Source organism: Aquila chrysaetos, chromosome 10 (assembly GCF_900496995.4).
Source record: "Aquila chrysaetos chrysaetos chromosome 10, bAquChr1.4, whole genome shotgun sequence".
NCBI lineage: Eukaryota > Metazoa > Chordata > Aves > Accipitriformes > Accipitridae > Aquila > Aquila chrysaetos.
The window spans coordinates 7,759,403-7,772,079 of record NC_044013.1 but is presented as its reverse complement, the minus strand read 5'-3'; the positions used below and the strand labels follow the sequence as shown (position 1 = coordinate 7,772,079).

The following is a 12,677-nucleotide window of genomic DNA, read 5'->3' as shown; positions in this document are numbered from 1 at the left end:
GTATGAACAGTAACTTAATACTGCACAACAAATTGCAGTCCTGCTGCTCCCAGTAAATTTGGTAACAGTCTGACTTATTAGCAGGCTTCTAGTAAATAGCTGTCATAGGTGCTGACTGTAGGGAACTGGATGTCAAAGCACCACCAAAGAGGGCTGAGAAAACTCTTTCCCCTCGAGGCTTTGTTAATTTGATTTATGTGTACAGGCAGGAAACTAATTGCTAATTGTTGCAGAGCATACCATGGAATTACAGCACTCTAACGCCGTATCTCAAGAGTACCAATAGACTTCAGTTTTACACTCTGCTGATGAGAGATGCATCCTAAACAGGAATTTGCGAGTGTTTGGTGCTTAAGAAATTTTACAAGAGAACTCTTTGCAATGCCCTGTGCCACCATCTCCTCAGAGAAAACAGCCACCCTCTGAGCACGCTGTATTGCTGAGAAGTTGAGAGCCAATACAGTTAACTCAGCAGGAGCAAACTCTTGCTAGTTGTTCAGGTAATTAGTAGATAGTCGGCGTATCTAGTGCCACTAATTAAATTGTTAAGGGGTTTTGTTCTCGAAGGTTTGTTTTTCAGTATCTTCATAGGTACGTGCCTAGGACCACTAGCCAAAATTGCTGATTCTCCTTGTGTTGAGTTGCAAGGACTGGACAGTGAAGGACAACTTTGTCCAATTTCTGTATCCTCTGGCATTTCCGCATTGGAAGCAATTGGCCGAAAATGAAAACTGGTTGTCATGTCAGCAGGCCATGTGCTTTTTTCCCCTCAGATTCTTTCTGTTAGAAGAAATATAGAAGGTTTGGTTACATCTATAAAACTGATAGATGGCAACGTAAATAAGTCTGTTGCCTCTAAATACTGCCTTTCAGCCAGCATTAACGTCAGAATCGCTCAGAAATGTCTAGTTAAATATTTCTCTTTTTCAGGTAAAGTCAAGTACAGGGCCTACCGCTCACCAAAAGTTTTTTAGAAGGTATGAATTTTAAAAGTCCATACTTGTTTCACCATCTGTTCCAGCCTGTCATGCTGAAACAGAAACAATCCCCTGAAAATTTAAGCCTTTTGAACAGCCCCAGGCAAAGGGGAGAGCGAGATGTCCTGGGGTAGCCCAGCAAACAGGAAGATTCAAGGTATCATCAGTCCCTCCCTGATCCCTCCGTTACCCCAAGCAGGCGCGAGCAAGGTATGCCAGACCTTTAAAAAGCAAATTACTCTCTCCTCTATGCTGACACAGCTCGTTTCATCATCTATTAAGAAAAGTAGTACTTGTCACCATTCAGAATTGCTGTTCTAATTGGGACTAAATTGCCCCAGACTTTTCAGCAGTCATGGTAAAGAGGTAGATAGGTAATGGCCATGGAAATTGGTTCTCTCTCTAAACCCGAACCACAGTTCTGCTACAATGAGTTTGAGGCAATTACCGCAAGGTAATCTTTAATTTTAAAGTAAGTAGGATTACACAATCCAAAAATAAGTGATCAGAGCAAAATTCATTTATACTCTGGAGCTTGTCAAAAACTAGCGTTACTTTTTCTTAGAAAATGCGACGCCCTGTACCAACACAGAGATGTCACGTAGGAAAGCACTGCAATGGGAGAAGATCAGGTGCCAGGTCCTGTTCCACCTACTGCAGAACAGGACTGTGACCCTCAGTTCCCTACGTCCTGTGTAACCTCTGGGCAGTACTGAGCTGTCCCCCATCTTCCCCTCTCAAATTGCCACCCTGAGCCTAGGAATGTTGCACTGAAACAGACACTGTACCACAAAAACTGGCAGATTTAAGGCGGGGGGGAGATCATCTTCAAAAATTCCCAATTAGCTTATCTATACATTTTGCTTTTCCACAAAATACACCTCCTGGAATGATACGTTTATAAGAAAATACTCAAAAGCCTCATTCTCAGTTTTCACACTGATGACATATGATGTCCACGCAGGACATCACATAAACCACACAAATCCTCCTGCTTCTCTTCTTTTCAGAGAAGGTCTCAGAGGTTTGGAAATCTCTCTTTTACTTTCTTACATCTCAAAGACAAACTAAAATACATTTTTTGTCTTTAAAGAGTTTCTGAACTGGTAAGTTGGCCCAACTGTGATTTTTCTATTTTCCCTAGCACAGAACTGTATGTTGGTTTTCACAAAGGAGCAGTAAGACAGAAGCCATTCTTGTGGGCTGTGACAGATAAGGAAATTTATCAAGGGACTCTACTTATTATGCTGATGTGGCATAATAGAGCTTATTGGATCTAATTCATTATCACAGCAGTGTATTGCTTAGAAAAAATATTTTAAGGCAACGCTGTGTACTTTGTTTACAAAGGACACAGCTATAATACAAAAATCAGACTTTACTGTAAATGATTTCCCAAATCGAACATCTAAAAATCAATTTATTTTTATGGTTACCATTTAAAAAATAATCAACCAAGAGAAAAAATGTTCTTGGTGAACCACACAGTGGACTCGAAACATGAAACACGTCCCCTTCAGCGTTAAGGAAACCATAAGCCAAGACATTTTTCAAAAAGGAAGAGGAATTTTATAAGCATATGCTGTAACTGACCCTAACAGTAACAAACTTACACCTCCTTGTCAAGCATTGTATCAATATAATGCTTCCTTCTTTCATCTACAGAAAAACAAATGAAAGAGCTATATTTGGCAACTTATTAAAAAAAAAAAAGGGGGGGGGGTAGCAAATAGAATGAAACCAAAGAAAACTATAAACCAGACAAGCCTTTCTATTAACACCTCTGAAGTACAGATATCACTTCTTTTTCGGTTAAAAAAGAAAAAAAAAATCATATTTGACATAAGTGGGTATCTGGAGCCTAAATTTATCAAGTCACTGTTCCACAGATACCGCTCAGGTCACACAGGGCATCTTTCTTCCACAAAAGACACCTCCTCATGTTCTCAGAGCCATTCTTCCCTGGGGAGCTACCAGGAGGATAAGTGGGAACTTTCACTAGTTTGCCATTACTCTTACCTCCTTTCAAAAGGGGCTTTGTACTTATAAATACACATTCAAAATTATCATGTGAATAAAGAGAATCCCAAGTGATTACACAGAGTGTGGGAATGAAATAAATCTAGAGAGCTCGCTTAGCTCCCGGTTACCCAGGAACATGCCAACATCCATTTCTGACGATGTAGTAGGAAGGACTTCATACTCAGTCTAAATACATTTAATACTCGCATATACTTTAATACTTTTATGGCAATACAATAGATATCAGACTGATATACAGGAAGGAAGAGGATGACTTCCCACTGAGATTTGCTTTTTGCAATGCATTTTTCAACTGCTGGCATGACAAAACCCCCAGAATTTTCTTGTGTACAGGGGACACAAAGACAACCGCTCAGATCACAAGCGAGCAGTGGTCTAGGCCAGCAGACTGCTACCATCAGCCACGTAGATGTCAGTACGTAGCTATTAATTAACAGTAGCTGTTAACAGCAGTAGGGACAAAATGGGTCTTTCCTAAGCGAAGCAGTCACCGGAGCCCTCCTTTCTCTCGTGATACCCTTCCTTTAGAAGGAGAGGCTCTGCTCCTGCCATAATTTCTCATTCCTGGGACAGTAAAGGCAATTTTGCCAAGCAGCAGCCTGTAAATTTAATTCAGTCCAAATCTCCAGAACTGAAATTTTCCAAGAAGTTCTAGGCTCTCTTTGCTCGTCAGGTCTGTGTTTTGCAGGCTTTACCCGATAAAAAGGTTTGAAGCTCCAAGGTTTTAGCAGTACTGATTATAACCGATCAGGGACAAGAAACACTTGGGTATGGAAGTATCTCAGTTCACTTTCAGAAAAAACAAGTAAACTCCTTTTCTCACTGCGTAGGCACTTTTGTTTCTTTGGCCATGACCGCGTAGGAGAGCTGCTGCTGCTGCCTACTCTCCCAAAGCCCTTTGAAGAATTAAGCTTAAGTTATGGATGGCATCAGGCACCAGTGACAAATCAATTCTTGCTCGAGATGGATTTGGGAGATTCTGCAGGCGATATTGCCAGCTGGAAGAAGGAACAGATATGCCTCCAAAGGACAGTTAGTTACAACTAGATGTATTACGAAGGGATTTAAACCTCCCTATTGCTCGAGGGGGGAAAAAAAAAAATGATAGCGAAGAAAGCGTTTGAGTCAGAATATACAGGATGAAAAGCAGAGTTGAAATGTAGGAGCTGCTCTATAGACTGGATGAAGAGCAAAGCAAAGACTCTTCCGTCTGTGGCCCCCAACCCAGTCTTAATCATGGAAAAATGTATCCGAGAGGACTGTGAATCTGACAGTAACCAGGATGTACGACTGTTGAAAGGAATTACGAGTAAAGCAGAGTAAGGCTATAAGAATTTTAAAAGTAGTGTTTGAGAGAATTAACTAATCTGACAAAAAAGGTATAGCTAGAGTTATCATTGACATCAACACAACTGTCCTTTTTTCTTTACCCTTATTATTCGACATGAATCTTTATCAGCTTGATTTACAAAAGTCAACGCCAAAATTACAACTTACTAAAAAAAATATCATAGCCCCACAATTTCCAAACAAATTAGGATTGTTTCATTTGTATCTGGTTTTGGAGCAACAAAATTAAAATAATTTCATATAAAATAAAAATACCACCTTTTGTATTTCCCCTGTTGAAATGCTCGGCACTGTTAAACTTGCAACACAAAATATTTTCTTTAAGAAAAAAATGCCAAACTGGATAGCAGTAGTTATTATGATCTTAGGGGTCTTTGACGAGAATTTTTCTACTATTTTCTGCGCTTTCATTGCCTTGTCCCTTTAGATTTCATTAATAACATTCAACTCAAACCTTAACTGAAAACACTCACCAAAGTTCAGTTTGCACAAAACTCAAATGTTTACCCTTCTAAAATATAAAAGCTTAGCAACATATATGATGACCAAAATCTTGGCAGCTAGCGACAGTAACCTTGAAGTCAGTGACAACGCTCCCTCTAACTCCAGACCAGGGCATCTCAGATTTTTTCCCTTGTCTTCTTCCTGAAGGTAGGGCAAGAAAAAAATTACCCAGGAGGCAGAGGGGACACTACACAGCACAAATGGCACACCCATCTTTAATTTGGGGAAGGAGAAGAAAAAAACAAACAAACAAACAGAAACAAAACAAATAATCAATCCACTCATTATAAACACAAATCTGCTGCAAATAATTCAATTATGTGGTAATGACCATTAGATAGCTAACCTGCATCTGGTAGATGCACAGCAACAGGATAAAGATACACTTCTTTAGCAACCCCCTTTTTACACACAGCAAGAAGGAAAAACCAGCTGAATTTTCAAAAGCACTTAAGTGGTATCAGAAATCTGAATCCCATTTTAAGAAGTAGCTTTAAAAAGTCAGTTTTCATTGAAAATTGGGCTCGTTGACTTTTGAGAATTCAACAGAGTGCTTAGCAAAATCGTTGGGTGTTTCTGTGTTTTTGAAAGTCTGCCTCTTATGACCTTAAGCATTTATTATAAACTTTAGAGACTTCCACATCTAAACGCATTCATCACTTTTGAAAACAGGACTTTTCCTATTCTAACGATTATATTTCGCAGCTGCAGACACATTCCTCAGGGAGCAAGATCGCGGACTCAAAGCACAGATGACTACTCTCCAGCTATGCCCGCTTGACACACTCTCTCTAAAAGGGCTCCGAAAACTCAGTCGTGCCATGGAGTCTCAACCTAGCTGTCCCAGGAGATAGCCTACTTTCAGCCTACAAATTTTACCAGGTTTGTCCACCTGTGTTGCCCTAGTAAGTTCTGCTGGTTACAAATATAATTTTAAACAGCACCCAAGGTATTCTGTATCTCGACTTCAATTTGGTCTCTTTTGGATGTGGGATTTATCCCCTTCTCATATTCACCCTGAAGGCTTGTGGGAGCCAAGTTACACCAAACATGAACTAAAACCTTTTCATATATCTTCCAAAAGAAAACCAAAAAGAAGTCATATTCATGGCACAAAGAGATATACTACTACTAGATTCCTATCAGCTCAGTGATGTTTGCAGAATTATGTCTGGTTTTACCAGTTCTGACTCTGCTCGTACTATGGAACAGGTTGCTTCTCTGAGCAAAGTTAGTTTTCACACTCCAAAAATACTAGATTTACTGATTGAATACTATTAACCATATTTATCCTAATTTTTGTCAGCATGTAAAATGCGTTGTGCACAGTAAGGAAAAGTCTTCGTTTTTTTTGTGGTGACTCCCTTCTCCCTTTTCAGGCACCTCGGACAACTTAAGTCCTCTTGAAACCTCTGAAACGTCAGGAGTAAAATGATTTCTACTTTTTATCATCAACACTGTAAGCACTTCCCTATGGGGGTGAGGGGAGATGTTCAAAAAGGCTTACAGAGATAATCTTTACTTAGGCTGTATCATTAATGAGGCAACTTGACCAAGGCCAGTAATTACAGCCGTGCTAAATTACACTGAATTTCTGTAGCATTGACATTTCATGGGAAGCAAGGTGCAAAGTTGAAGGAATGCAAGCCAGCACAATTACTTTTCTTACCTAATCGTTTCTAGTATGTCTGCTGGGAAAAATACTTAACACAGACCTGGCTGATGTAGACGGCCAGTATGGGATTGACGGAAGAGCGACACACAAGCTCTCACCAAGAGCCTCCAGTGGAGAAGCTGGACAGGAACACCTGCATCCCCCATTTCAGCAACCCGAGCAGACAAACTGCTGTTGTCCTACATGATTCTCCATTCCTAACACAGATAGGTAGAGAGGCTTCATTCAACTCGCACAGAGTCTGGTCCAAATCCCAACAAAACCAACACAAGTTCCCCGGTGCACTCCTGCAACCTCTTCAGAAGCCCAGAGGGTCCCAATCCTCAAAGCTTCATCTGACCACAGCAGATTTCATCCCAATAGGAATCTCCCACTCCAGACCTCCAAGCACACTAAGGTGATGTCTGCTTGGGCGATATGATTGGCACTGCTCTGTCTTTTTTACATATTTTTTTTTCCTCCTAAGTCCTTCATCAGGACTGTTAGCAAAATCCCTTACCATTACTGAGTCTGATCGAAGCAGTAAGCTAAGAAAATTAAATTAATGTCATTCTCAGTAACATTTAGAAATTGCAAGCTAAGCAGCTGCCACTTATTCCTAGTAACTCAAAGTACATTATATTGAAAGAAGTCTTACAATAACATATATCGATTTTGTCAGGTTTGAGCCTTTCCTTTCCCAAGCAACATATGTTGCGTGCTCTATATTTGTGGGGCTACATATACGCAGGTTTCATTGCAGTAACTCTGACTCTTGCCAAACAGATGTTGAGGGAAAGCAACTTAACACAACATGGGATAAAGACTGTCTCAGATCAAAATGTTGGGTGAAGAAAAATCTTTTGGATAATGTGGTACACTAAAAGCATTGGTTATATATTTATATACAGAATCGATAGGTAGCTGAATTAATGCTTGACCACATTTGTTGAAAACATGCCATTACGTAGAAAAAAATTACCAAATGCTAAGAAATATGTTAGTTAAAGGATAGTGACTACGTAAGTTTAAGTTCCAAAGTATTCATATAAACCATTTTACCTAAAGTCCAGATTCTCACTAATAACCTAATAGCTAGCTGAAATTGTTTGAAAAGTGAAGAAGAGTTTGAAAAGGAAGGGTTTTAAACACCCTTTGAAATAACAAAATGGCAAGCAATTCCCAGTCCCCAAACACAAAGTATTGGAGTATTATCCTGAGACTGACAGACTTCTCTGCAATTTGCTGTGATTTGTGTAATATCCAATCAGTAGGGCTTAGCTTACTGCAATACTTTGTTCATGACTAAGCCTAATGACAGAATTCTGTTCAATTTACTCTCTGAGAAGACGTTTCTTTTTTACCATTCAGAATCAACATTTTTCACCACCTATACCCTTTCCATTATGAAAATAATTAGATTTGTATAAAGTAGAGACAGTTCATCACATGAAAACTGACATGAAATCCTTCACATCTATGTTTTTCCCTTGACTTTAGTAACAGTGTTGGCTCAAAACATGGTACTAACTGCTTCAGGATTTTAGGCTTGATCTAGCAAATATAATAAAAGACAAATTACGATAGAAGACTTCCATGGTTACTTTCAACGTATTTCTGATCTACGCAAGAACAACTCTTTGGATGACCGTGACAACAGTCTTTTCTAACCTCAGGTATGTTAAGTTCTGCTGCTTCTGAACTGGTACTGATCAAAAAATCTGCAATGCGCTTCCTTTATCATGAAAAAGGAACTTGCAGTTCCAGAAGCCAGAAATAAGCTCATCTCCCCCCTCGTACAGAAATAACTTTCAAAAGTTGGCAGGAAAACCTAGTTTCTTCCACATTCACTGCTACAGAAGAGTGATTATACTCTGATATGAACGTGTTATATAAACTCTCAAAGCAGTGAAAAGATTCCACATGGGAAAAAAAATTAAAATCAAACCCAGTCAGTAGATATTCTACAACATTTTATATTCATAAAACAGGTACTACAGAAAAAAAAAAAAAATCATTTCAGAGGTTAATTCTTCCATCACAAACCCATGCAGACTAAAGGTTTACTTCACTGTATAGATTGAAAAATAAAAGCCAGGATTCACTTATTTGCCAGAGACTACATAGGGATTTCTTAAAGCACCAAATATTACAAAACACCATCTAAAATCTTGCTTTTCAACAATATTATCTGACAATCGACTAGATCTAGGACAGTTGGTCTATTGTCTGTATTTCTATTCACTTTGAATTATCTATATTTTTCAATTCAAACACATTAAAGCTAATATTAATATATTTAGCAATAGAACAGCATTAAAGCAAAAACTATAAGGACTAACACAAATCCACATTGTTAAAAATTACTCTAGTTTCATATATGTTTATGAAGGCTTCCCAAGCATCATGAGAGAACTGAACACGAAGAAAAAGTCAAGGCTTGTAAATAAGATTCCACACAAAAGAAATCACAAGAAGTCTTAACATTGGCTCCTAGCATTTAGACAAAAAGATGTCAAGGTACATACCTGTAAATCTCTTGAATATTTTCAGCTTTGATTTCCTTGAGAATTTCATGGTAGATATGAGGGGTATTTGGTTCTTGAGATGTTGGGGAAGAAGGGCATTTCTTGCGTGCGTAATATCCTATCACAATTCCAAAAATAAATAAAATCAAAGCAGTGCAAAATACTTTCAGTATCTGAAAAAAACTGCAACGGTTGCTCTTTGGTGCCTGTCTTGTATAGTGTGAGACATAGTCAGGGTCTTCCTGAAGGCGCTGGAATCTTCCCTTTGGAGAAGATGAAGGCTGGATGGGCTCGAGATCAAGGTCAGGGCTCTGGGAGTTTCCCAGGTGATGCTGGATCGCACCATCCAGTCGGAAATGGTCAAAGCCAGGCTCCTCCAGCTCTTTTTCCATGTCCCATTCCAGTTCCAGCGCTGTGGCTTGAAGCTCGTCGTTATCAAGGTACGGAGAGTGCCCCTGAGCTCTCTGGTCTGCATTCACTTTGTGATAGGCCATCTTTTTATCTGTTAAAAGAAAATTTAAAAAAACCCTAAGTGTTTGTTTCCTTATGTATACATAAACAATTTATTTATTCTTTGTAAACCTAGGAGAACTAAACATATACGATAAAAAGCAAAAAAGGGGTTCTCAGTATTTCACTCTCCCCGTTTCCATCGTCCTGTCTTCTTTTGTAGGAGATCAGCAGTCCCATGAACACCGTCAGAGGGGAAAGAAGCTATTTAAGGGAATATAATATATTGTAAGTATATGAATATAGGCAATTTACAAGTGCCAATGGCAAAACACAAAAGTTATACTATTATTTTGTCAGTCCCCAAGATAATATTAAAAAAAATTGAGTGAAGGCACAGACTTTCCAAAACAATTATTTATTACCTGAAAGTAATTTTAAAGCTTAAGAACTGTGTGTATCAATTTCATTTCACACACCATACGAAATAACGCTGTTAAAATAAAGTTGAAAAAGTAGAAAAAACATAACTTGGCTGATCTGATTCTAAACACAAGGAAATGATAAGTTAAAAAAGAAATTTCAGGGTGACACTGTACTTACACATCAATAAAAGGCTTCCATTTAGATGGAGCATTCTATTATTTATAGGTATTTTAAATGCATAGTTCCTGAATGACTGATGAATTTACTTAGAAATTGTCCCAGCTGTTTTGCTCCACTTATTTTTCCCATTTTAATGAATCAAAAGCACTGCCAGGTAAGTATTTATATCAAAATCATTCCTTTAATAGCAAGGCATATCTGTGGCACTTCGAGATATTTCTATGGAAGTACGAGCCCTCTAAAGGAAACTCTGACCTCCAGTACAAACATTCAAAGTCAATTTTCAACAAATCATTTTTAACAGACTGCAACAATAGGGTGCCGTTTTCCTCCACACTTTGACAATAGCTGTTCCATCACATAAGCATCTGTAATTTAGGGCTTTTCAAACATCAGACTCACTCATCAATTAGAATAAAATGAAGATAAAGATATTAAACCTCTCACAGTGATGGATATTGGACTGACACCTACAACACTACATTATCCCTCCATTTTTACATTTTAAGGCATTTTCTTTCTCTAAGACTTACCTCCAGATAGCATTATTGAGGCCACATAATAGATGAACCTACTCTAACGGCAAAGTAGAATTTAGCTTTTTGAAGCTCTCTGAAGAGAGCAAACCGTTAGAAAGCATTAATATAATGAAACAGCCCATTGTCCACTAAAAGACTATCTTGCTCTATACAATACCAATTTACAGATCCTAGTTCCTTGTACAGTCATATAAATATCCCTCGCCTGTAAGCGTCAGGCAGTCTAGGAACAGTCAAGAGAGCCCATACTTGAGGTATACGTTTCAAGTGTAGCTATTGTACACTTGGCAAACCAATTCGCCACCTGCAGTCCAAATTCTTCTATATGTAGTGGAAGCAACAGACTTTAGCACGAGCTAAACTAAAGCGCCTTAAATTAGCGTGAAAATCTGCATTATTGATTTAAATAATGGTAACAAATGTTAAGTCTCTAAATTCCAGTTGAGTCAACAAATAGCTTAGCCTGCAAAGCAGTTCTGGCTGAACTTTACAGACTTTCTGTTAGCGCAGCCCTCAGGTTTGTGAAGGTCCCTCTGAACTGCAGCGCTACAATCCAGCAGGTCAACCTCTTCCCCCACGGTCGTGCATCACCTCGAGATATCTCAAGGGAGCATGCTGTCTCCTCATCCAGGTTGTTAAGGAAGATATTTAAATGATGTCAGCCCCAGAACCGATCCCTGGTGCGCTAAGCTTCTTACCAAGCACCAACTGGACATCAAGCGATTTATTAATATTCTCTGGAAATTTGAGCTAACTAATTTTCAAACTGTTTATCTGCCCTTTCACTCTATCTCCTCCTGTTGGTGGAGGGATTAATTTGCAAACCACCAATGACAGAGGTCACTACTAGATAATAACAGCTGCCCAACAACCTCATCTTTCCGACTCCATTTCATACCGCTTTTTATTAGAAATTAAAGGCAAGTGTTTTGTCCTTTAAAAGCAAAACAAATCACTACTGTGTTCCATAAACACCTAATTTTGACTCTAGAATTACTACAGTCATTTAACAAACTGCTTTAGCCAAATAAATAAGCCCTTAACAGATTACTACAGTATTACCCATACAACAGGAATTAAGGCAGTTTTTCAGATGCAGTTGCACGGCAAATATTAATCTTGCTGAGTTTATAAACGTTGACCATTGCATATCTGTGGTATTTAAGTTTTCTCTGTATGTAATTTTAATAACTTATGTTATTGTTCAATGGACTGTATTAATAAAGGTTATTTAAATCTACACATAAGCACATAATAAAAATTCCTATGAAATTTCTTCAAATGGTTGTTACCGCAGATGAGTAGCAACCACATTCCACAGCTTAGTATCTCAGCAATTCAATTTTGAGACAAAGCACCAAAACCAGTTACCTCACTCCAGGAAAAAAAAAACCAAACAACTAAACAAACTAAAATAAAAATCAATATTCAATTCAGTTTTATATTTGAGACCAGTCTTTGGAGTATGGGATCTTCTTAGCAAACACGTGTCCTTCACTTTAGTTAGAATGCAAAGAATGCAAGAGTAGCCCCAGTTAACATCTTCGCTGCTTCTACTAATATTGCTAAATTCATTATTTGAGTGTAAGAACACAACACAAGTTACCACGAAGTACCTGAGATTAGGGCCCACGTTGTATTTAACCATGCCAACAGTGATTTTAGAAAGGGGTTCTCAAGGCACAAGTCATTTGTACCAGGTAATCTATATTACCAGTTCCATTTAGTATTTGGCTGGTTAAGGAAGTAGGCGTGACTTAAAGATTACGTATCAAATGCAATTTTAGGTAGGAATTAGAGGGATAAACACTACATGGAGAATAACAAAAAAAATAGACAATAGAAATATGGATAAACTATGAAGTCAAGAAAAAACCACTATGATACTCTAGTTCAGTCTTCTCTGTAACAGACCGTAAAGTGAACACATTTTTGAAAGACACTTTCGAAAACTTCAGGAGATAGAAAATCCATCCCATCTGCCAGCAAGCTGTTTCAACATTTAATTGTTGTTAAATACATGTTT

The 12,677-nt window shown here is 38.3% G+C and overlaps 1 protein-coding gene across 4 annotated transcripts in view; it reads right to left on the bottom strand.

The window, feature by feature from the left end:
* Positions 1–12,677, bottom strand: part of NAALADL2 (N-acetylated alpha-linked acidic dipeptidase like 2) — a 503,669-nt gene that overhangs the window by 285,473 nt on the left and 205,519 nt on the right. For all 4 annotated transcript variants that reach the window (XM_030028786.1, XM_030028785.2, XM_041126840.1 and 1 more), the window contains one exon: positions 9,057–9,558. In XM_030028786.1, coding sequence (XP_029884646.1) covers positions 9,057–9,550 — 494 coding nt within the window. In that variant the 5' untranslated portion in view covers positions 9,551–9,558. The remainder of the gene's footprint in view (positions 1–9,056; positions 9,559–12,677) is intronic.